Below are 26,390 nucleotides of genomic sequence, written 5' to 3'. Positions count from 1 at the left end.
TGAAAAAATGTACATTTGCACCAACAGTGTATAAGTGTTCTCTTTTCTTCACAAGCTCACCAACATTGGTTGCTTTTTTACCTTTTCATAGTAGCCATTCTGACTGGTGTAAGACAGTATATCATTGTGGTTTTGATTTGCATCTTTCTGAGTGATGTTGAGCATTTTTTGATATGTTTGTTGACCAATTGTATGTCTTCTTTTCAGAAGCATCTGTTCATGTATTTTGCCCATATTTTAATTGGGTTGTTTTTTCTTTGTCAATTGCTTTAGTTCCCTTTAGATTCTGGATATTAAACTTTGTCAGATGCATAGTTTGTAAATATTTTCTCCCATTCTGTAGGTTGTCCATTTACTCTGTTGATAGCTTATTTTGCAGTGCAGAAGCTCTTTAGTTTAATTAGGTCTCACTTGTCTATTTTTGTTTTTGTCACAATTGCTTTTAAGGATGCAGTCACAAATTCTTTGCCAAAGGTGGTATCCCTAATGGTATTTCTTAGGTTTTCTTCTAAAACTTTTATAGTTTTAGGTCTTACATTGAGTCTTTAATCCATCTTGAGTTAATTTTCGTATATGGTAAAAGGTAGAAGTCCAGTTTTATTCTTCTGCATATTGACAGCCAGTTATCTAAACACCATTTATTGAATAGGGAGTCCTTTTCCAATTGCTTGTTTTTGTCAACTTTGTCAAAGATCAGATGGCTATTTGTGTGCAGCTTTATTTCTGGATTCTCTATCTTGTCCCATTGATCTATACGTCTGTTTTGTACCAGTACCATGCCATTTTGATTATTGTAGCCTTAAAGTGTAGTTTGAAGTCAAGTCATGTGATGCCACCAGCTTTGTTATTTCTTCTTAGGATTGCTTTGTCTATTTGGGCTCTTTTTTGGTCCCATATATATTTTAGAATAGTTTTTTCTAGTTCCGTGAAAAATAATGTTGGCAGATTGATATAGGAATAGTGTTGAATCTGTAGATTGCTTTAAACAGGATAGCCATTTTAGCAATATTGATTCTTCCTGTCCATGAGCAGGGAATGTTCTTCCATTTGTGTCATCTCTGATTTCTTTTGGCTGAGCTTTATAGTTCTCCTTGTAATGATCATCTACCTCCTTGTTTAGATGTATTCCCAGGTACTTAATTTATGTTTTTTCAGCTATTATAAATAATAGTATTCTTTATTTGGCTTTCAGCTTGATTGTTATTGATGTATAGAAATGCTATTTTTTTTTTTTTAACATTGATTTTGTGGCCTGAAACTTTATTGAAGCTGGTTATCAGTTCCAGGGCCTTTTTGGCAGATTCTTTAGCATGTTCTAGGTATAGGAGGATATCATCAGTGAAGAGAGATAACTTGACTTCTTCTTTTCCTATTTGAATGATTTTTATTTATTCCTCTTGCCTGACTGCTATGTCTAGAACTTTCAGTAATATGTTCAACAGCAGTGGTTAAAGTAGGTATCTTTGTCTTTTTCCACTCTTAGAAAAAAGGCTCTCAATTTTTCCCTGTTCAATTTGATATAAGCTATGGGTTTGGCATCTATGACCTTTATGTTATTGAGGTGTATTGCTTCTATAGCCAATTTGTTGAGAATATTTATCATGAAGTGTGTTGAATTTTATTAAATTCTTTTTCAGCTCCTATTGAAATGATCATAGGGTTTTTCTCCTAGATTGTGTTCATGTGATTATCACATTTGCTAATTTGTGTATGTTGAACCATCCTTGCATCTTTGGGGTGAAGGCACTTGATCATGATGAATAATCTTTTTAATGTGTTGTTTAAATTGAGTTTCTATTATATTGTCAAGGATTTCAGCAACTGTGTTCATCAGGGATATTGCCCAGTAGTCTTCTTTTTCTGTTGCTGTGTCCTTATCTGCTGTTGGTATCAGGTAATGCTGGCCTCATGGAATGAGTTTGAAAGTATTCCCTCCTCTTCAATTTTTGAAATAGTTTGAGTAAAATTCATATTAGTTCTTCTTTAAGTGTTTGGTAGAATTTATTAGTGAATCCATCAGGTCTTCGGCTTTTCTTTGATGGGAGACTTTTTATTATTGCTTCAGTCTTCTTATTGTTTCTTCATAGTTCAACCCTGGTAGGTTGTGTGTGTCCAGGAATTTATTAATTTCTTCTAGGTTTTTCAAGTTGTTGCATATAGCTGTTCATAGTAGTCTGTAATGATCTTTTGTATTTCTGTGGCATCAGTTGTAATGTTTCCTTTTTAGTTTGTAATTTTATTTATTTGAGTCTTCTTTCTTAGTCTGGCTAAAGGTTTGCCAATTTTGTTTATCTTTACAAAAAAAATCACAGCATTTAAAAAAAGTTATTTGCTTTATTCTCAATTTCATTTATTTCTATTCTGACCTTTATTCTTTCCTTCCTTCTACTAATTTTGAGTTTGGTTTGTTCTTACTTTTCTAGTTCCTTGAAGTGCATCAGTAGGTTTTTCTGTTTGAAATCTTTCTACTCTTTTGATGTAGGCACTTACTGCCATGAGCTTTCCTCTTGTGCTGATTTTGCTTATCCCGGAAGTTCTAGTGTGTCGTGTTTCCATTTTCATTTGTTTCAAGAAATTTTAAATTTGCTTCTTACTTTCTTCATTGACCCACTGGTAGTTCAGGAGCATGTTGCTTAATTTCCATATATTTGTACTGTTTCCAAAGTTCCTTTGGTAACTCATTTCTGGTTTTATTTCCTTATGATCAGAAAAGATACTTGATATAATTGCAACATTTAAAATTTTGTTGAGACTTGTTCTGTGGCCTAAGTATATCCTGGAGAATGTTCCATGTGCTGATGAGAAAAATGTGTATGCTAAAGCAGTTGAATGAAGTATTCTGTGTCTGTTAAGTCCATTTGGTAGACTATAGTTTAACTTTGATATCTCTTTGTTGATTTTCTGTGTGGACTATTTCTAGGTTCCTTTCAATCTTGTACTGTTGCTAAAAAGATGCAGTACTATAACTATACATAATTTACTTCATACTTAAATACTTCTGGAGATTAAATTTCCCAAAGTGAATTTCCTAGGTCAATCATGTTTGTCTTTATGACTTTGGAAGCTGTTGCTCATTTGTTTTCACAAAGGTGCATCACATTATACTCCCAAGGTAATACATGGGAGTTAGCCTTTACCCACAGTCACACCAATAGAGTACATAATCAGATGTTTGGATTTTTGCCAATCTGAGAGGTGAACAATGGTATCACAATGTAGCTTTAATTTGTATCCATATTATTAGTAATTGAAGAGATTTTCTTTTTAACTTTTAAGAACAATTTGTTTTTCTTTTCTATAAATGATCTATTCATATCCTTTGGCCATTTTTATTAGATTTTTATTTTTGCTTTATTGATCTTTATATACTCTTATACTAGAAAGATTAATTAATCCTTTGTAATATGATCTATGGAGGATTTTTATAAAGTATATTTGTGCTTGATTGGACTTTCTCTTCTGATTCATTGGTCTATAGAAATGATCCTGAGTTTCTCTAGCTTTATTAATATAATGAATTATATATTAATTGTTTTGGTAACAAAGTGCCATATTGTTTTCCTTTTGGAGTTTTACAATATTTTAATGTCTTGTCAAAATACTTCACTTCATTGTTCTTGTTTTTTAGAGATTTCTCATTTGTTTTCCCAAATGACATTAGAAATAGCTTTTCTGTTTCCCAAGTGAAAACCTATTTTTACTGGTGTATTGGGCCTTTCTCACATTGCTATAAAGAAATACCTGATACTGGGTAATTTTCAAAGAAAAGAGGTTTGATTGGCTCACAGTTCTGTAGGCTGTACAGAAAACATCGTGCTGGAATCTGCTCAGCTTTTGTAGAAGCCTTGGGAAACTTAAAATCATGGCAGAAGGCAAATGGGGGGTGGGTACCTCACGTGGCAGGAGCAAGAGAGAACAACGAAGGAGATGCTACACACTTTTAAATGACCAGATCTCACAAGACTAACTTACTTTTGCAAGGACAGGACCAAAATGGATGGCGCTAAACCATTCATGAGAAATCCACTCCCATGAGCCAGTCACCTTCCATCAGGCCCCACCTTCGACACTGGGAATTACATTTCAATATGATATTTGGGCAAGGACACATATCCAAATTATATCAACTGAGATAATATTAAATTTGTGCATCGATTTAAGGATAATTGACATTTTTCTTGATATTGAATATTATTGAAGTATTTTTGTTATTTAGGAATGTAGATCTTGAACTATTTTTGGTAATACATCTGTAGCAATTTGAGATTTCAGATATTTATTTCTTATATTAATTTTGCACCAGACTATCATACTAACCTATCTTTATATCCATATTAGGCATAAAATTATGTAACTTGAAAGTATAGTAGTAATAACTTACATCTTCTTTCCAATTTTTATATCTACAAAATCATAGTATTAATGAGAGTGACTTTGTTGTTGTTAAATCTGAGTTTGACTTTCAGGCTGAGATTGCTGTAATTCAATACATTAAGTACATTTCTACCATTGCTTTCTTTAGATTTTTAAAGACAAGAATAATTTGAGATTATTATCTACAAGGTTCAAGTAGTTAATCTTATGATTTTTTTCCTTTAGCTAACAAAATGAATTGTATATTAATAAATTTGCTAATATAGAGCCATTTTTGCTCTATGTGAATGCTACGATTCATAATGTTATTATTTAATATGCTGTGAGAATCTGTTTGTAGTATTTTATGGTTTTTGTATTAATATTAAGATTGACTATTTTATATATGCAATTCTAACCTAGTTTAATATTAATATAATAACATCACAAAAAGTGATAGTATCTCCCATACCTCTTTTTTGATTTGGTTTTTGTTTTCTATGCACTAAATTAGTTTAAATAGCATTGGAATTATCTACTGAAAAGTGTTGATAGAATTTCCCCATGAGATCACCTTCTTTTGTGATTTTAGATGTCTGAGCTTTTTCTCTATTTCTATTAAAATCTGTTGGTTTCCGTTTTTGTTCCTTTCTAAGATTAGGTTGAATAAGTAATATTCTCCCAGAAAATTATTCATTTGATCCAGATTTATAAATTAATTTAAGCAATGTCTATCTTACAATGTGCTTATTTTTCCCTATTTTGTGAATATCCCTCTGCATATGTTTTTCTTTTCATAGCTGTACCTTCTTGTGTTTTCTTGATTAATTGGTATTTCTCTCCCTCCCCACAACAAACTTTTGATTTATGTATCAATGTAACTGTCATTTTATGTTTTCTAACTATTGATTTCAGCTTTGTCCTTTGTTAATTGCATACTACTGCTTTATTTTAGACTCTTTTTGTGTACTTTTATAATACTTTTTAGTCTTATTATTGATTTATTTGCTTTCTTTCTAATTTTTATATTGAGCTACAATTTAAAGCTATGAATTGTTCTCTCTGCACTGTTTTGGCAATTTCCCAAAAGTCTTGATCAGGAACTTTTTAAAATCATTCGTATAAAGGAAATTTTACCAGTTCAGTTTGTATTTCTCTTTATTCTAAAAGTAATTTCAGAAAAATTTACTTTTAACTTGCCAGATAATTGAGTCTTTTCATTTTCTGAGTTTTTTATTGATTATTAGTCCTGTTGGATTTTACTCAGATACTATGGTCAGCAATATATACATTTTGTAAATATTAAAGATTTTGTGTAGTTACGTAAACATTTTATGAGCATTTCTTTTGAAAGCTATAATCTTCTTTACTTCAAGTCACAGCATTAAACATTTATGTTAGATTTACCGTCTTAATCGATATATTTGTCCACTTGATTGATCATGGACTTAGAGAAGTTAATAAAACTTCTGTCACAGGATATTTCTCTCTTCTTACAGTCTCTGTAATGTCTGCTTTATGAGTGTTGATATTGTGTTATGTTATGAACAGCAATTATTAACCGTTTTATTTTTATTGTGAATTTGTCAAATTATTAACGAAACTATCAGGTGATGACAGATTAGGTTAGAGGAAGAGGAAAGCTGCTGAATCTATCATTGTTCAAGGAACAAAACTAATAGAATAAAGGAAAAGAAAAATTCAACTTAAAACCTTAAATATCGGAATAACTACTAACTAAAAAATAATGAGTAAAAAAGCAAATCATCTCGTTGACTTTTTAAAACATTAGAAATAGAAAATATGACATTAAAAGACATTGACTTAAGATCAGACATATTTGTCAAAGTAATAAATATCAATAGGTTTAATTCACATATTGAAAGATAAAGTTACCAGATTGTACTGCAAAGCAAAGAGACTCAATTAAAATAAATAACTCAGAAAAAATAGAATAAAAGGATGACTAAAGTATAAATAGAAAGTGAAAAATAAAGCAAGATGCAATCTTTATATATGACAAAGTGGAATTCAGACCAAAAAGATTAAGTGATAAGAAGGATACTTTTATCAATAATTTTAACTTTCTTCATATTTACTTTGTATTCTTAGATCTGATTATACTTGTTCTACCTGAACTGTCAAGTTTAAATTGTAGATAGTGAGTAAAACTCCGTTAACTCCCCTATTTGTTTAGTTGTTTATTTTTACACTTTCATATAGCATTTCCCCTTTACTATTACCTTAATCTCAGTCCTATAATTAAATACATTCAATAGTCACAGTATGTCATTTTGTTATAGTTTCACCAGTCATCTCTTGGCTGACTTAAATTATTTTTCAGGTAATGAAGAATTCATGGGAAAAATATTAGCAGAACCCTTGCTTGATCAATAACAGTAAAACTTATACAATTCTACTTAGTCAAACATAGCATTCATGTATCATGTTTCTTTCTTTCAGTATTGAACATGTATTTCTACATTAGTCTCTGACATTGAATGGCTGCATTTCATAAATTTGAAGCCAGTCTGACGTTTCTTTCTTTATTCTGACTTAACCTTTTTTGAGTGGAACTCCAATTTTTCTCTATCCTTAAAATCCAATAATTTTAATAGATAGTAACCAAAATTGACCATTCTGAGTTAATTCCTCCCACCTAACTCAGAGGATGGTGTGTGTATGTGTGTGTGTGTGTGTGTGCATTTTTTAAAATTACGTTTTAGGTTTTGGTACATGTGAAGAACATGCAAGATTGTTGCATAGTACATACATGGCAGTGTGGTTTGCTGCCTTCCTCCCCATCACCTATATCTGGCATTTCTCCCCATGTTATCCCTCCCCAACTCCCCAGCCCTCGCTGTCCCTCCTCTAGGTCCCCCCTATGACTGACCTCAGTGTGTGATGCTTCCCTCCCTGTGTCCATGTGTTGTATTTTTTCAATGTAGATTCAGATCATTTTTATTTCATAAAAGTTGTCGTGAATCATAAATTTAAGAAAATTTATTTTATGCTTTTCTTCTTTGGAAACTCATTTCGATTATGATAAAACTTATTTATCTGTTCATTAAATTTGTCATTTTCTCTCTAAATGATTTTAAATATATCTTTTTGTTTATTTTTTCTCACAACTCTTTTTTGTCCTTGCTAGTTTTTCCACAGTATCCTGGCTTTCTTGCAGTTTTTCAAATCTTTTTTCCTTTCTTTTATGTGCTTTATTTTTCTTTTCTACTTCTTCCCAGATGTATTCATTCTACCGCTACATTTTTACTTGGCTTTTTCCAAACACATGTAATATTATTTCATTAAGCTTCTGTTTTTTCTCGAGTTATTCATTTTCATTACATTTCTCATCCACTTTCAGGCAATCTTTTCCTGATGCTTATTTTTCATCCGTTTGTAGATTTCTCCCATTTTTCATGGAAAATCTTTGTGTTAGTGCTATATTCAGTTCTTTTCTCATTGTTCACTGATGTGTTGAATTTTCCCTGATTAGCAATTTGGGGGAGTTACCTAAGCAGGGATAAGGGAGAAAGGATACTGTAGCCCTTCATTTGCTCACTATTTCCATCTCTTAGGGCTCCTGTTGATTCTTCATGTGGATGTGCTTCCTTTTTCTGCAGGATACATAATGTAACTGCTGCTCTAAAAATGGCCCTTCTCTCTCGTATCTATACCCATAATTGTATCAAGGGTGTAGCTTTTGAAATTCAAATTGGGCACCTTGTCTTTTCTTTAGAGAATTATTATTTTTATTATTATTATTTTAACTGGAACTTCAGTAGATATCCCATCACTTGAGATTTTACCATTTTGTTCTGATTTTTTTCAGTTCCTCCTATGCAGATTCCACTCAATATCATCATTATAGGGAGAAGAACTAGTGGGGACAAAAAGAGAGGATTATTAGGTTCTCATAATGAATTACTTGAAATGAGAGAATAAATATTAGAAATAAGGTTTGAAAGGTATGCCTAACCTGGTACACTATGAATTTTAATAAGTTAATGAGAACTGTATGATATTTTTAAGTGATGGATTTTTAAAAAATAATCATTTTGTACAATTAATCAGATTCTGCTAATTAATTCTATAAAACTACATGCAAAATGCATGAAATAAGATATTTTTGAAATTAAATTTGGACTAATAAAGAGGAGTTAAAATGATAATTAGAAGCTTTCATTGATGGAACAATATGTGCTCTTTAAGAAAAATCTGAAAAACATAGGAATAAAGCATAAATTGAAATATTTAACATTTTGGCCATATTTAAATATAAATGCATACATTTTATTGTTTTAAAACTAGAATCACACTCAAAATATTGTGATCGCTATTTTAATCTTTTTGTGTATATATTATTTTAAATAGATTTTTTATAAGGGCTGCAGAGTACTCCTTCATATGCCATGGTGTTATTTGTTTTATCAGTTCTCCATTACAAGATATTTAGGTGGTTTTAACACTGATAATTGTATTGTGTTAATTGTCCTAATGAAGCAGGATATTCTCCTGACCCCTTGCCGAACTCGTGATAGGGATGACTCGTTTACTCAGCCCGCTGCTCTCAACTCCTTGCGGGAGGAAGTGCACGAGCGAACGAGTACATGACGGGAGCTGAAATGAATGAGTGCTGGAACTGGCTGGCCACTTTGGCGCTGGTAGGACCAAACTCCACTCACTCAGACCTGCAGCGTTCCACCCCTCGTGGGAGCCGGTGTAGGAACTGGCCCGACGCTTTAGAACCGGCAGGAGAGAAGACCATGCAGGCCCCACAGCAGAGTCCAGGCGGGGGTGCCTGCGACTCTCCAAGCCCCAGAGGGCATGTTACAGTGTCCTTTTAGCTCTGCTGTCCTCAGTAGGCTTAAGTGATAATAGCTCAGTGGGGCCTCTGCCTTTTCACACCAGGCGGCCTCCTTCCATCAGTGAGGGCAAAGGGCCAGTGTGACAGCCTTTCATGCCTGCATTCATGGCTCCCAAGCTCTTGTCTGGTGTCCAGGAAACATAAGGTCACATGAACAAATTGAAGGATGGTAAATGTGGGAGATTTTGTTTTCGGTGAAAGTGGCTCTCAGCGGGAAGGGGAGCTGAGAAGGGGATGGGATGGGTAGGTAATCTTCCCCTGAAGTCTGGCTGTCTCTAGCCAGATTCTTCTCTAAAGTTACACTGCCAAGCTGTCCCTTGGAAGTCAAGCCACTTCTCTCCGATGTCCAGCTGTATACTGTCTACTGACTGAGTCTGGGATTTATATAGGCACAGGATGGGGTGGTTTAGGAAAAGGCAACATTTGAGTGAGAAAACAGGGACAGAAGTTCTCACTTTGGACTGTGGTTTCTGGCTTTTTGGCTTGAGGGTGGGGATTCCTGGGGACCCACTCTTTTCTACCTAGATTTTCTCTGACCACTTTCCCTATCACTAGTACACGAATCTTGGCTTACTTCAAATAGTGTAATCCAAATAGTGTAACCCAATTTAGATAAATTGGAAGAAGTAAAATTTCTGGGACAGAAAACAATGCATATTTCCTACATATCTTCTTAAATTGTCCTCCAGAAAGATTTTATTACTTATTTATTATCATTATTCAACAAGTGGCTGATTTTTTTCTTTGAATCTTTAATAAAAATATTTACAATTTTTGTTAATCACTTTGCATGTTTGACATATAAATATGGTGTCATCTTTACATTATAGTGTGAAATATTAGCGAGAGTGACGTGTTTTTGTTTGTTTTGTTTGCTTTTCCTGAATTCATGGGGCATGGACGTTTTTCCTTTATAAATTGCCTGTCCATGCTCTGTGGCTGGGTCGCTGTTGGTACATTGTCCTTTTTCCATGTAAAACCTCTTAGTGAAAACACTCTTTCATATGGGATAAATATCACTCCTCTTCTCCATCTCTAGTTTGGCTTCCAATTTTGTCCGTCTTTTTACTACAGAATTTAAATGTTTATAAATCTGTTGGTATGTTCTTTTGAATTTTCTTCTGTTTTATACTTAGAAATTTCTCTTTTGAAAATCATGAGTATGTAAATATATTTTTCATTTTTGCATTTTGCAAATGTCATAATTAAGAGGTGATAATTGTGACATGATCTGAAGACTGTTTCTGTATTTACTGTCGTACCTCATTTGTCTCACTGATTATTTTTACTAGAATTATTCTTATTTATGTACTGCATTTTATAATGCTCTATATTGTCGTATTAAGCATATAAGACACTATTATAAGATAATATAGCATATTCCTCTCCATACTTTTCTATTTCAAAATTTGTTATGTTCACCCATATATTCTATATAAATTTTAAAACATTTTGTCGTGTCCCAAAAAAGAGTGCTTTGGAATTTTTATTTAGACATCACTAAAACTGAAATATTATTTAGGGATAATTAATTTATTGTAAATAAATATTTACAATAATTGAGTAAATTTAAAACTATTCTAAAATTTTAAAAATATATATTTTTAAAAAGATAATGGCCATCAATTTCCAGTTATTTCCCGCTGGAACTCTCCATTTTAAATTCACTCTCCTTCTAAATTTTTTATATTTTTGTCTAAATTAGTTTGTAGTCTTTTTCATCTAATATATATACATATGTATATGATTTTTCCTGTATATTTTGTATTTTATGTCTGACTAATTTCACATTCTTATTAACAATATGAAAGTGACCAATTTCTTTAGAAAATTATTTTTAAAACTTTCAACAATTATATGGGTTTTTTGGGTACATTTCCCTTTAGAGATTCTATTGTGAAAGTATCATATTAGTTGTTTTACCTTTTTGAGATTTTAGCTTAAGTTTAAAACAAAAAGCTTAATATTTTTGTTCATTTTATTTTAAATAAAAAATGGTCATTAACTATAACTCTTAAGTTGATATTCCACACAAAAATAAAATAACTGATCATATAGATGGGTAAATTTTTATCCTCATTCTTAACATTATAAATATTAGTTACTTTATGATACCATATAGCATTTTATCTGCTGAAGTATTTGATAACTTATATCACAAATAGCTTCATAATGCAGGCCCCAGTTTTCTAAATTAGTAGTATTTATTTTTATAGATCAAAATATTATGTCCAGGCACAGTGGCTCAAACCTGCAATCCCAGCACTTTGGGAGGCCAAGGCTGATGAATCACTTGTATTCAGGAGTTTCAGACCAGCCTGGCGAACGTGGTGTAACCCTGTCTTTACTAAAAAGACAAAAAGTAGCCAGGCATGGTGATGCGTGCCTGTAGTCTCAGCTACTTGAGAGGCTAAGGCACATGAATCACTTGAATCCAAGAGGCAGAGATTGCAGTGAGCTGAGATCATGCCACTGCACTCTAGCCTAGGCAGCAGAGTGAGACTCTATTAAAAAAAAAAAAATCTAATGTTTTTATTTATATTTTAGATTAGTGGGATGGTTTGGCCATGAACTCAGCACCAGATTTAAGATGGATAACAGTAAGTATATATATTTTGCCTAATAAGTCATTTTATTTTAACTTTATTTCAATTTTCATCTGTCTTCATATTATGTGTAATGTGTATGCCCCAGGAAGAGTGCACTTCAAAAATGTCACTGAGAATTCTCAAATAAGAAATGACATATCCAGAGCTTAAGACCAAAAATGTATAGATGTTAGCATGATCTTGAGTTTATCCCTTCGTAGTGAGATAAAAGAAAAAGAAGTCCAAGTTAAGGGTCATGTGGCTTGGTTAGATGCCATCAACACGGAATGCCTGAAACACTGGGCACAGAGGACAGGAGGAAATTTGCAGCTTGGAGTCAGAGATTCAGAAACACTTGGGCATTAATCACACTTTACTGCTTAATAGTTTTTTGATCCTGCACAAGTTATATCATCTTGTGTCGTTTTTTCTTTCCCATTTACCTAATGTGAATAATAAAATCTATGTAAAAATTTTGTTTTAGCATTAGTCAAGTTCAAAACAATAAGCCAAGCAGGACATAGCAGTGCCTTAATAAATATTCATGTTCATTCCTCTTTTTTCCTAAATATTTTCCTTTTGTGGCTTTAGCCATGTACCAAAGAGTGTAGCAATTCCTGTGAGCAGTTAACCCCAGCAGATAGAAATGAAACTCTACCATGCAGAGTTGCTTTTTCATGAGTGACCCTATTTCCCAACCATGTGGGATACAGAAAGATCATAAGTGCTTTGAGAGTTCAACATAAACTTGATCCTTCAGATTGCTTTAAATCCTGAGATACTGTTTTAAATTTGTTTTCATTTTTTATTGATTTTATTTTTTTTATTTTTTGGAACAGGGTCTTGCTCTGTCACCTAGGCTGGAGTACAGTGGTGCAATTATGTTCAGTTCAGCCTTGATATCCCTGTCTCAAGCAATCTTCCCGCCTTTTCCTCCTAAGTAGCTGGGACTATAGGTGTGCACCACCAAGACTGCCTTATTGTTATTATTATTATATCTAGTAGAGATGTGGTCTCACTATGTTGCCCAGCTGGCCTGAGATTTTATATATACATCTCTTGCAGCAACCAAATTGCAAGATTTGATATTCCAGTCAAATCAGGATACCTGTGTTTTACCTTGGCTGTTAAAATAATTAGATGTTATTGTGCCAGTTATTTAAATTATTTGAGATGGGGTTTCTTATTTGGAAATAGAGGAATTTAATTTGATCAGGGGTAGGTAGCAAACTTTTTCTATGAAGGACCAGATAGGAAATATTTTAAGCTTTCTGTGCTACACAGTCTCTGTGGCAAATACTCAACTCCATCATTGTGGTGGTAAAGCAGCCATAGGTTATACATACATGAAAGACTGTGGCTATGTTTTCACAAAACTGTGTTTTAAAAGAACAGGGCTGGGCATGATTACTCACACCTGTAATTCCAGCACTTTGGGAGGCAAGGCAGATGGATCAATTGATCATAGGAGTTGGGGACTAGCCTGGGTGACATGGTGAGAGCTCCTCTCTACAAAAACTACAAAAATTAGCTAGGAGTGGTGGCATGCACCTGTAGTCCCAGCTACTTGAGAGTCTGTGGTAGGAAGATCACCTAAGCCCAGGGAAGGTCAAGGCTGCAGTGAGCCATGATTGAGCCACTGCACTCTGGCCTGGGTGACAGAGTGATACTCTGTCTCAAAAACAAAAACAAACTAGTGGGTCAAATTTGGCCCACAGGCAATATGGCTATATGTATTAGTCTGCTTTCACACTGCTATAAAGATACCACCTCAGACTGGGTGATTTATAAAGGAAAGAGTTTTAATTGACGCACAGTTCCACATGGCTGAGGAAGCCTCAGGAAACCTACAATCATGGCAGAAGGCAAAGGGAAAGTAAGACACATCTGAGGTTGTGGTAGGTGAGAGAGAGAGAGAGAGAGATTGAGAGAGAGAGAGAGGGGGGGGGCTTAGGGAAAACTGCTGTTTTTTAAACTATCAGATCTTGTGAGAACTCCTTCATTATCATGAGAAGAGCATGGGGGAAACTACCACCATGATCCATCCAATCAATCTCACATCAGGTCCCTTCCTTGACATGTAGGGATTACAATTCAAGATGAGATTTGGGTGGGGACACAGAGCCAAGCCATATCACCATGATTTGCTTAATCTTAGATTTGATGACTACATAAAGAGTCATCATGTTTTAACATTCTTTAGTCAGTCATAGTGTTATCTCTGACTATCCATCTTAGCCCTATTGAATTTAACTTGCTACTGTTCAATCGACTTAATTAGGAGAGTATCTGCTATTAATTTACCTTTTTCATATATTATACTTAGGCAGATCTTTTTTTTAAAGCCTCCTCTGTTTTGTGTGTGTGTGTGTGTGTGTGTGTGTGTGTGTTTTCTTTTTTTTTTTTTTTTTTTAAAGAGAAAGAGAGAGAGAATAGGAAGGAGGAAAAAGGAAGAGAAAGAGAGAGAGAGAATGGGGAGGAGGGAGAAGGAAAAGAAAGAGGGAGAGAGAATGGGAGTATTGCTTTCTTGCCCAGGCTAGAATGCAGTTTAGTAATGGGTATTGAAAACCTCTTTTATACTGATAATTATACTTAATGATGTAGTCAGGAAGGAATAAGGGAAGAAGATAACAAACAAACAGCCAACCAATATTTAATTTAAACCTATGAAATGCTATACGATTACTGAGGAGTGATTTACTTCCAATTATATAGTCACCTTTGGAATAGGTGTGAGGTGGTAATGTATGTTTTGTGTATTTGAAGTGGAGAGTTCTATAAATGTTTATTAAGTTTACTTGTTCCGGGTCTGAGTTCAAGTTCTGAATATCCTTGTTAATTTTCTATCTCGTTGATCTATAGAATCGTTAGCTCTTCTTGTTGCATTGATCCTTTTGCCATTATGTAATGTCATTCCTCGCCTCTTTTGATCTTTGTTGCTTTAAAGTCTACTTTATCAGAGGCGAGAATTGCATCTCCTGCTTTTTGTTTATTAGTTTATTTTTACTCTCTGTTTGATTGGTAAATCTTCCTCCTTCTCTCTGAGTCTTTGTGTATTGTTGCATGTAAGATGGGCCCGGATGCAGCATACCGATGGGTTTTGGCTTTTTATCCAATTAAAATATATATAAGTTTAATACCGGCGTTTGATGCTAGCTGGCTGTTTTGCCCATTAGTTGATGTAAATTTTTTATTGTGTTAAAGTTCTTTGCTTTTTGATATATTTTTGGAAAGGCTGATATTGGTTGTTCCTTTATATGTATAGTGCTTCTTTCAGAAGCTCTTGTAAAGCAGGCCTGGTGGTGGTGAACTCTCTAAGTACTTGTTTGTTCGCAAAAGATTTAATTTTTCCTTCGCTCATAAAGCTTAGTTTGACTGGATAGGAAATTCTGGGTTGAAAGTTCTTTTCTTTAAGGATGTTAAATATTGGTCCCCATTCTTTTCTGGCTTGTAGGGTTTCTGCTGAGAGATCTGCTGTAAGTCTGATAGGTTTCCCTTTATGGGTAACCTGACCTTTCTCTCTGGCTGCCGTTAGTATTTTCTCCTTCATTTCACCCCTAATAAATCTGGCGATTATGTGCCTTGGGGTTGGTCTTCTTGAAGAATATCTTTGTGGTGTTCTCTGTATTACCTGGAGTTGAATATTACCCTGCCTTGCCAGGTTGGGGAAATTTTCCTGAATGATATCCTGAAGAGTATTTTCCAACTTGGATTCATTCTCTTCATCACATTCAGGTACACCTATCAAACGTAAATTAGGTCTTTTCACATAGTCCCATATTTCCTGGAGACTTTGCTCATTCCTTTTCATCCTTTTTTCTGCATTCTTGTCTTCTCGTTTCATTTCACTGAGCTGGTCCTCGACTTCTGATATCCTTCCTTCTGCTTGATCAATTCGACTGTTTAAACTTGTGCATGCTTCGTGAAGTTCTCGTGTTGTGTTTTTCAGCTCCATCAATTCACTTATATTCTTCTCTAAATTGTCCATTCTCGTTAACATTTCGTCAAACCTTTTTTCAAGGTTCTTAGTTTCTTTGCATTGGGTTAGAACAAGTTCTTTTAATTCACAGAAGTTTCTTATCACCCACGTTTTGAAACCTGCTTCTGTTATTGGAACACACGTGTAATCTATTAAGCCTTGTTCCGTTACTGATGAGGAATTGCAATCCCCTGTAGAGGGAGAGGCATTCTGATTTTGAGTATTCTCTACCTTTTTACGTTGGTTTCTTCCCTTCATTATATATTTGTCCGTCTGTCATCTTTATAATTACCGACTTTCTAACTGGGTCTCTGACGTCCAACTTGTTGATTCCCTGCGCCGAAATCTGCGCAATCCACTGAGCCGGCCAAAACAGCGGTGTTAAGATTGATGGTGCTTTTCTGCCCGGAATCTCCGGACTCTGCACCAAGAACTGGCGTGCTAAGGCACCAGCAAATCCGCCACGCCGGCCACAAGAGTCGCCCTGGCGACCCGTGGAGCTCCTCCACTGGGAATCTCCTGGTCCGTGAGCAACTAATATTCGTCTGAAAGTGTGGCGTCCTCTCGTTCTTTGCACTTTCACTGGGAGGTACGTGCCCGAGCTGCTAATCATCAGCCATCTTGGATCTCTCTCGTGTGTGTGTGTTTTCTAAGAGAAACCACTTGACCTAACAATCCTAGAGCTCAAAGTCACCTTCATAGGTCATTTCATTCATATTTCTGCCTTCGGGCGACATTACAATTACATGTCACTCCAAACTGCTGCTCTCTCTCATTGACATGGTTTCATAACAGGAAAGCAAAGGTTGAGCAGAACAAGGAATCCTGGGTTGGGAATAGGAAGGCAGAGAATGGGGTCCAGAGAAACTTCCAGAAGAGGTCACTTTTACCTTGGGTCTAAGATTTGTGGTGTTCTACGAAGAAGGTGAGGACAAGAGACGTGGGAATTGCTGGTGAAGGGGAAATAATGATATTTTAGCTCCATGGAGTTTATCTTAAATATCTCAGAAGTCCTACCCAGGAATAAAAGTTTAAGTCTTGCTCTTTCACTCTTCAGTACTTTAGTAACTTTATGGACACTTTTAAAGTTACCCTCTATGATAATGACATGATATTACTTTCTCAGAACTGCAGTTAATCCCTGGGGTCTGTGGATTCCGAATTTCAAATCCTCCCATGTTGTTGGTCTCTTCCTTACATGCTAGTTTAGAGGTGAGTGATGTATGTTTCAACCTTCCCACATCTTTGCCTTTTTTCCTGATCTGACTGTGACAGTTTGTAGCACTTTCTCTGCTACACAGCAAGATGATACATGTGCACCATGCATGAACAAGGGAAAGAGGCAGCATTCCCCTTTAGGACAGTGATGTGGTGGTGTGGGTCTCCCTTCATTCCTGTCACCAGCCCCCAGCACAATGCTTGGCACTTTATCAGCACATAGTAAATATTAAATGGAACTCTTTGAGAGAAATACATTTTTTTACTCCACTTAGAATCTGTTTAAACATGAATAAGTTATTTAACTTTCTCTTAGTCTCTCTGTATACTAAATAAGCATGAAATATTTAGTTCTTTATAAATTTGCTTATTCAACATAAATTTATTGAGAAAATATTGCGTGCCTGATGTAATTACTGGGGACTGTGCTGCTTCTAGCTCATTGTAGATGAATGAACTGACCAAGTGCCACGTGACAAAGCTAGAAAAGACTTAGTTGAAGGAAAAATAATGAATAATCAGAGTAAACCAAAGATTAAATAAGGTTGTCTCATGAGGTAGGATGGTTTTATGATTTTTGTTTTATTTTTTAATTGGGACTTCTACGACATTATGTCAATTTATAGTCTTCACTATCACTGACTCAATATTTTCCTCTAAATTAATTTATATTTTTATTTAGGTAAATTTAGTCTTACCCTGAAATGACAGATATACATAACAAGAAAATGAAATTGTGATTCCTTGGATACTATTATTTATGATTAGACTAAATGCAGTCAAGTAAAAATATATTTGTAATTATATAGTATATAATTCATAATCATGTGAATATATATTAAGTAAATATATGTTTTGTATACATTTATTTATTTATTTATTTATTTATTTTATTTGAGACAGAATTTCACTCTGTTGCTCAGTCTGGAGTGCAATGGCGTGATCTTGGCTGACTGCAACCTCCACCTCCTGAGTTCAAGTGAATTTCCTGTCTCAGCCTCTGGAGTAGCTGGGATTACAGGCATGCGCCACTACCCCCGGCTAATTTTGTATTTTTAGTAGAGACAGGGTTTCTCCATGTTGGTCAGGCTGGTCTCAAAACTCCTGACCTCAGATGGTCCGCCTGCCTTGGCCTCCCAAAGTGCTGGGATTACAAGCGTGAGCTTCTGCGCCTAGCCTGTATACATATATTTAAGCAAAATATATTTTAAGTAAATGTGTGTATCTATTTCTAATAGAGGTTTTATAAAGAACTATTCGAACAAGGATTTGAAATTTTTCATATCTCCTTCTAAAATCATATAGTTTACGATATTTTAGCAATAACTTATAGAGGATTCCAGCATCAAATGATGCTGGAATTCAAAATTCCTTCTAATCTAAAATGGCATAATTCTGTGAACACGTATAGCAGTTTCTCATTCTGGCCACTGGATGGCAGCATCAAGTTCCTCCGTTTTTATTAAATTCACCACTGGATAGTGATAATTACATTTCATTCCATCCCAATTTAAAGCGCACCCACTCAGTTTAACCACTAGATGGAGCTTGTGCTGTTTTCACTTCATGGCAGCATTTTTCCTGGAAAATAGACACAGTGACGAGATTTTTCAGCCAGTGATATATATTTTTGAAAGTTTTTTTGAGTAAAAATCTGCTTAGTAAATCAGATAATGATATTTGAGTGTTTTTATAATATCCATTCAGAGAAATATTTTGTTTAAACATTTTAAAACAAAATTAAGTTTCTGCATTCGTTCCACGTTTGTATCAGGTAGAAGATGTGTGATAATATCAGAAGCACCATGACATACCTTAGGAAGAGCTTGTACCTAAAGTAATTTATTCTGAAGGACCATGTCTTTGCAGATAACTTCTCAGACGTACCTGGAAATTTTATTTAGACATCCTCACCTTGGCGTACTTTCTGCAGTAGGTTGGCTTTTCTAGTAGTATTCACCCTTCTGCTATGGGGAAAAAGGCACATTCTTATTTTTCCTACCACATTGTATTAAGAGTCATCTAGACAAGTTTTTATTTTCAATTATAGTCTGAGGACTGATTTTGTTTTTGTTTTTAATATCTAAACTTAACCTCAACCTCCTGAGTAGCTGGGACTGTAGATGTGCACTACCACACCAGTTTAATTTTTGTAGTTTTTGTAGAGACAAAGTCTCACTATGTTACCCAGTTAATATCTAAACTTAAAACCCTAAAAGCCACAAGGAGAAGGATATGCACATCTCTGGAGTTTCTAATTCACAGAATTTCTCTCGAGCCTCTTACTGCTTATTTCACTGCTGAGACTATGTTCTAAACAAAATTCTTTAGTTAAGCCTTATTTTGGTGAAAGCGTTTTTCAAAATTATTTCCTACTGTAAATTGCAAAATTTTTAAATTACAAACTAATGCATCGAATTGCTTCCCGTTCTCTGTTAAAACATCCTATTTTCTAGACATTTATGGACTTCTGATATGAGTAAGCATCCATGAATTAACAATGTTTCCATTAATACTTACCTTATCTTCCTTTAAATTTTATTTATGTATATTTAGAGATGGGGTCTCGCTCTGTCATTCAGGCTGGAGTGCAGTGGTATGATCATAGCTTGCCATGGCCTCAAACTCCTGGGGTTCAAGTGATCCTCCTGCCTCTGCCTCCTGAGTAGCTGGGACTACAGGTCTGTGCCACAACACGTGGCTAATTATTATTATTTCTTTATTTTATTTCTTTACTTTTGAGACAGGGTCCCCCTCTGTCACCCCTAGAGTGCAGTGACAGGATCTCAGCTCACTGCAACCTCCACCTCCTGGGCTCAGTTGATCTTCCCACCTCAGCCTCCACAGTAGCTGGGACTACAAGAGTGCACCAACACACCCGGTTAAGTTTTGTATTTTTTGTAGAGACAGTATTTCACCATGTTCCTCAGGCCAATCTCAATCTACTGGCCTCAAGCGATCCTCTCCACCTCAGCCTCCTTAGTAGCTAGGACTACAGGGCATGCCACTGCACTCAGCTTATTTTTTAATCATTTTAGAGATGAGGTCTGGCTATTTTGTCCATGCTGGGCTGGAACTGCTGGCCTCAAGTGATTCTCCTGCCTCAGCCTACTGAGCAGTTGGGATAACAGACGTGAAGCGCTACACTCAGCCACCGTATCTTTTTAAACAAGTTTATTCCATTGTAGGAGATAGGTGGTTGAAGTTTGAATAAATGAAAGAAGTAAATGCATGCATCAAACTGCCTCCTTGTTGTCTCTACTTTTCTTTTGAGAAGTGTTCAACATAGTCAAATATGAACTGGAGGAGAGTTGTTGTACTTAAGACTTAATTGTATATAAATAAGACCTTAGATTTTTAATACAATGACTTTTTAAAAATATATTAATATGGCTTTTTTTATAAAAGCATGTGTATATGGTTGATTTATATTAAAATAGCATGTTATAATCAGTTTCAAACTGTCCTTTTATTTATATTTTTGGATCTGAATCATTTATACAATAATTCTTAAAATATTGTGGATGAAGGGATGGAGCCTGAGACCAGGAAGCTGGAGGCAAGCGCTCTCTCCTTCACTGGACACTAAGTATGGCCTCACACAAGCAATGACTGCTTTTGAATGTATTTGCCTTATTTTTTTAATGTAAGATATTTGGACAAGATTATTTCGGAAGTCTCCTCAATTTTCAAATTACTTAAATGTAAACAATACATATGTTTTGAAGGTTCATATCTATATGTAGCAATAGGTAGACAAGTTTTAGCCCCTTTGATTGTTCTGACTTCATAATGAAATAAACAGCTTCAAAATACAAAATCAGAGCATTCAATTAAAATACATGCTGAGTCAGAAGACTCAACAAAGAAATGCACTGTATGTTTCCTTTCAGAGTTACTAGGGAGCCAGTTTTAAGAATTTAAGAGAAAAATATGACTATAAACATCACACTAAACTTATTTTTCCCGTTAAAACTTCTCTAACTTCATGTTCATTTAGTCAGTAAGAAAAAATAATACAAGTAGTTGAAAATCTGCCAAGAATTATCTTTTAAGCTGAATATTTTTCAAACTACAATTTTCATTTCTTTCTAATTTAAAAAAATTATTCTTTTTCAATATTGAACTCATAAAACATATGAGAACCAAAAAAGCAAATAGAATATTTACGTTACTTCCCTATTATTCTCTGTCAGTATTTTTACATGAGGCTCAGAATAGACTTTTGCCCTGTGTGAGATGAACTGAAAAGTGCCTCAGAATGCAGTTGCCCTTATTGTGGTTGTAATGGGGAAAATATCTTTTATATTTTAAAATTACTTTATTATCAAAGAGTGACAACATTCTCCAGTATATCAAGATGGAAGCTATTTGTCATACCAAAAAAAATTTGGTTTCTAGTTATCCAGAGAAAGCTGTAAGAGCAACACCTCCAAGCCCCTTTAAAAACTAAATGCAAGTAGTATTCCTCAAAGTTTTGCTAACCTATGCGTACAAATAAACTACCATTAAATGTGATACCTCATGTATTGATTGCCCCTATGTACACAGTAGGGCACCCATAGCAGAACCACAAAATTTCCTAGAATTTCCTAGAATATTATTAAGCTCCAGAGAGAACTTGGAAAGATTCCTCACATAGTGTTTTACTCAAACCTCACAGCGAAACTAGCTGTGGCCTATGCCTTGCTGCTCCTCTGGGAGAATTTTGATTCTTGGCCCTTGACCCAAAACTTGGCCGTGTTCCCTTGAGTCCTCATTATGCCAAGTCTACCTACATTTTGTTTTGCCCAAGAAAATGAAGAGATGCCTCCTACCAAATTCTGTGTCATCTAAGTCGTCTGGGTCTTGGAGCAGTGTTATCGGCACTCCAGATCTTGGGGGCTTATGAAACCAACATGTCAGCCTATACGTGAGCTGTCACTGTAGGCTTCAGGCATTGTCTGGGAGGTGTGGGTGAAGAGAGAGGCAGGCGCTATTCTGCTCTCTGTTTCTCTTCTCTTGCTTAGATATTCTTTACCTTCAGTACAGCTCCCATCCTCTCCTTCAGCCAATCCGTAGCCTCCATGCAGTATAGTCCCAGGAACTCTGCGGCTGAATGAGTTTTATTAGAGTGCCTTCCTACACGTGCCATGTGTACATACAGGAATAACTGTTTTCATAGACTTGATAAAGTCGATATCACCAAGTGACCCTAGCTTTGCTCTTGATATCTTTGCTCACGACACAGGAAAGGAACATTAAGTGGCAGGCCAGTGCATCACACTGTTTGCAGTTCATTCTGTTCTTATACGTAGGATATATTTTTACACTCTACTTGACCTCAAGAGATAAGCCAGAAAAGCACATCTGTTCTGACCCCTAATATTCCAGCACCAGTTACTGTGTGCCCTTGTCACTCATCTTAATATAAGGCATCTCAGGCAGCAAATGGCAGTATTTTCACACCAGTGCTAGAGTTTAGAAGGGGAAAAATGAGAGAAATGCTTCAGTAAAAATAAATGCATTATCTAATGTTATTTGCTTCCCTCGCTGAGAAAACTTAGCATTATTATTTAATGGCTTGTTTTCTTACTGTTAAGCTGGGAGAGATTTAGGAGTCAGTAAAACAGTTTTAAATATTACCAGTAACACAGCTTTCCACATTTGCACGTTTAGATCATATTGCACTTTTTGTGGGACAAACTTTACATCAAAGTAGAAGAGGCCTTCTTATGATTTCAAAAAGTGGTTTTGGAGAAAAGCTTACATTGTATGCTATTTAAATGCATTTATTAAGGTATATTTTACTGGATTATACTAAGTTAATTTAAAATAATTGTGAAGGTATGCTCCCGGATGAAACTGAGAGTCAGGCTGCTATTTCTCATGGCCTAGTAACGAGATGCAGATGAACTGGGGAGGAAGAGAGTTTTTATTTCTGTAACCAGTTACAGGGAGAAGCCCTGGAAATTATCACCAGACCAACTAAAAATTACAGATTTCCAGAGCTTATATACCTTCTAAGTTATATATCTACGTGCAAGTGTGCATTCTTCTGAAGACATAAGTGATTAACTTCTTTTAATCTATAACTAAGGTCTGAGTCCTTAAGACCTTTCTCTGGAGCCTCAGTAAATTTACTTAATCTAAATTGGTCCAGGTGCTAGAGTGATTACCCTTATTTTGTCTCCTGCTAAATCACTGAGGCTTGAGGAGTTCCTTTAGACCTTCAGTAAACTTGTTTGTGGAGGCCTGGGGAGCTTCTTCAGACCCACAATAAAACTTGTTTAATCCTAAATGGGTCCTGTTAAGAATTTCTTCATTATTTTGTTATGTTTTAAGGCCCAGGAAAGGCCTAGACAAAACTCTTGATGGGCTTTCGTTACATCTCAGCCTTCGTATAAGGGCACTGGCTTTTTAAATTTTTAATATTTAACTTAGTCACTCAGTCAGTACTAAAACAGTTGTGATAGAGGCCTGTGTTAGTGAGTCCTGGCCTGACACAGGTACCTGATATTAACTTGCATTTTCTTCCTTTGCAAGTATTATCTAAGTGACATTTGGACAATTTTTCCATCATGGAAAATTTACCTTCATTGTTTAATAGCAAAGCATTTAAAAGAGGGCATGATTTTACAAAAAAGATTGTGTAAAAGGAGCTATTTATCGGAAAGGTCAAATATGGGCATTTCCTTTTTTATGCATGATTTACTCTTAATTTTTGCTTCTTTGTAAATCAATAAGACCCTTTAATCTGATTGTTTCTCATTCCACAGATCTTTAAGCAGGCGACAATGAAGGCATTGCGAAAGAAATCTATTTTGCTAACTGGCTATCTGGAATACCTGATCAAGCATAAGTATGGCAAAGATAAAGCAGCAGCCAAGAAACCAGTTGTGAACATAATTACTCCATCCCATGTAGAGGAACGGGGCTGCCAGCTAACAATAACATTTTCTGTTCCAAACAAAGATGTTTTCCAAGAACTAGAAAAAAGAGGTGTGGTTGTAAGTACGTCTCTTGCTTTGCTCCCCGATTTTGTCTATGGGTTGCGTGTTGGGGATAAAATTTGGATTCTTTGGTTTATTCATTGTTGTTGCATGTTATTTCACATCAGTCCATCAATTAAGAATAAATTAAGTGCCAACTAAGCCCTCAGCACTGTGCTAACTGAAGGCATAGAGATCTGTCATTTCTGATAAAAGAGAAGATACCACAAACTTGGGTTATAGGAATAGTTCTTCATAACTTATTCTTTTCATAACAGTTTGCAGGAAAGAAAGCATTACCATTTCATCGTAATTAATCAGGACATTGTTTTCACTAGTTTGTACTATAATTCATCTATTGAATGACTGGAATTACAGATCATACCAATTTATTGAAGGATTAAAAAAACAAAGTCTTATTTAGTTGCTTGATCAAATTAAGTTATTTTCAACCTTGTCTCTTAAGTCAAAAAAGATACATATGCACTTCTCAGGAGTGGTAACACTGCAAGGAATAATTTTTTTTTTTTTTTAGAAAAAAATTACCCTGGTAAAATAGGAATAATTTTTTCAACACTTCACCCTATATGACCTTCTCAGTCTCTTGAAGAGAACTAAGTAAATGTGAACTAGTAATTTCAGGGAAAAAAGAGAATGTATCTACTTCGAGTGATAATGTAATTAAGGCACTGCTTGGCTCATGTTTACCACCAAACGTGTAGGAGATGTTTCCCCCAGATGCTGGAGGCACTAGTCAGAAGATCAGGATTCTAAATCAACCAATGCCATTGTCAAGTTCTGTCCTCCTGGGAAAGTTCATTGGGATCTACTGGCTTGAAATTTTCATCTGTATTTGGGGTGTAAAATTAATTACCTCCAAGAGATGTGATTGGATTGAAATGGGACAGCACACATAAACTATCTACTATATTGTCTAGCCTATAGCAAGTGTTTTTAAAGTTAACCGTAGTGATCTCTAGGCATGTCAAAGTATCTGGTGCTACTTCAGGACTTATCAGCATTCCCAGGAATGTAGCCCACTTCTTACCTGCAAGATTAAAGATTAGAGAATTAAGTTCAAGGATGACATACTAAAACTCTCTAGACCCCAATGGGGTTTTCATTCATTTAAATTCATCCAAAGGTTACAGTCCCTCCAAGGGGTCCCCACAGGAAAAAAAAATAAAAAACACTGTATATGTGATCTATTAAATGCTTAAAGAAGATAGCTGCTGAATAGATTTCAGAATTTATCTTGGCTATTCATGCACCAATCCATTATTATTTCTTAAATTATTATCAAGAGAAAAGTTTCATAAGCCATAGAAAAGGATGAGTTCATGTCCTTTGCAGGGACATGGATATAGCTGGAAACCATCATTCTCAGCAAACTGACACAAGAACAGAAAACCAAATACCATATGTTCTCACTCATAAGTGACAGTTGAACAATGAGAACACATGGACACAGTGAGAGGAGCATCACACACTGGGACCTGTCAGGGGGTCAGGGAATAGGGGAATGATAGCATTAGGATAAATAACTAAGAAAAAAACACCGTGTTTTATTTAAACATTTTTGCTTATATATTAATTTTTAGGGAAATCATTATGAAAGTGCTTTATGTTAAGTTTATCTTGAATGTGGATTTTCAATGTGTGAAAAACGCAACATTATTGTGGCTTTACTTTTTCCCCACAGTGTGACAAGCGGAATCCAAATGGCATTCGAGTGGCTCCAGTTCCTCTCTACAATTCTTTCCATGATGTTTATAAATTTATCAATCTGCTCACTTCTATACTTGACTCTGCAGAATCAACAAATTAGCAGTGTTTTCTAGAACAACTTAAGCAAATTATACTGAAAGCTGCTGTGGTTATTTCAGTATTATTCAATTTTTAATTATTGAAAGTATGTCACTGTATTGATCACATGTAACTAACAATAAATAATTACCTTACAGAAAATCTGATATGATTTTTCAGAGTCTGTGGCACTGAGGAGCTCACAGGACTGCCTAGTTGTTTGGTGTTTGGGGGACCAAAGACTGTATTGGTTCAATTATGATGTATACAGTCTCAATAAGCTGTCACATTTCATGGTCATTGAAATGTTTTATGTTGGTTTAATTTCTGGTTTAACTGAAAACTTCATAATGTGTGTGCAATTCTTGTGTCAATTTTGGAAATATTACTTTAGCTTCAATTTATCAAAGAGTTTCTTTGATGCATTGGAGTTGAACAGTCTGATATATATATATATGATTTTGAAATGTTACATCCAATTCCAATCTAAGGAAAAGAGAATATATTTCCTGGGATAGTGCCTTTCATATATTTTTGGGGGACAATCCACATTGCTCCTGCTGGTCTCAAATGTCAGAAACCAATGTTTATGTATATAGATGCCAAAT

General features: G+C 35.1%; 1 protein-coding gene across 3 annotated transcripts in view; it reads left to right on the top strand.

Moving 5' to 3' along the window:
- Positions 1 to 26,182, top strand: part of KYNU (kynureninase) — a 146,317-nt gene extending 120,135 nt beyond the window's left edge. The window contains exons 11-14 of one of the 3 annotated variants that reach the window (XM_012473460.3): positions 11,768 to 11,820; positions 16,914 to 16,999; positions 23,764 to 23,994; positions 25,679 to 26,182. In XM_012473460.3, the coding sequence (XP_012328883.2) occupies positions 11,768 to 11,820; positions 16,914 to 16,999; positions 23,764 to 23,994; positions 25,679 to 25,804 (496 nt within the window). In that variant the 3' untranslated portion in view covers positions 25,805 to 26,182. Of the gene's footprint in view, positions 1 to 11,767; positions 11,821 to 16,913; positions 17,000 to 23,763; positions 23,999 to 25,678 lie in introns of those variants that run through there. The other 2 variants (XM_012473461.3, XM_064382801.1) reach the window with 2 other exon arrangements.
- Positions 26,183 to 26,390: the final 208 nt, after the last annotated feature.

This window comes from Aotus nancymaae, unplaced genomic scaffold (genome assembly GCF_030222135.1).
Source record: "Aotus nancymaae isolate 86718 unplaced genomic scaffold, 86718_ANA_hifiasm-v0.15.2.pri h1tg000029l, whole genome shotgun sequence".
In the NCBI taxonomy this organism is placed as follows: Eukaryota; Metazoa; Chordata; class Mammalia; order Primates; family Aotidae; genus Aotus; species Aotus nancymaae.
This window is presented reverse-complemented; position numbering and strand designations above follow the sequence as displayed.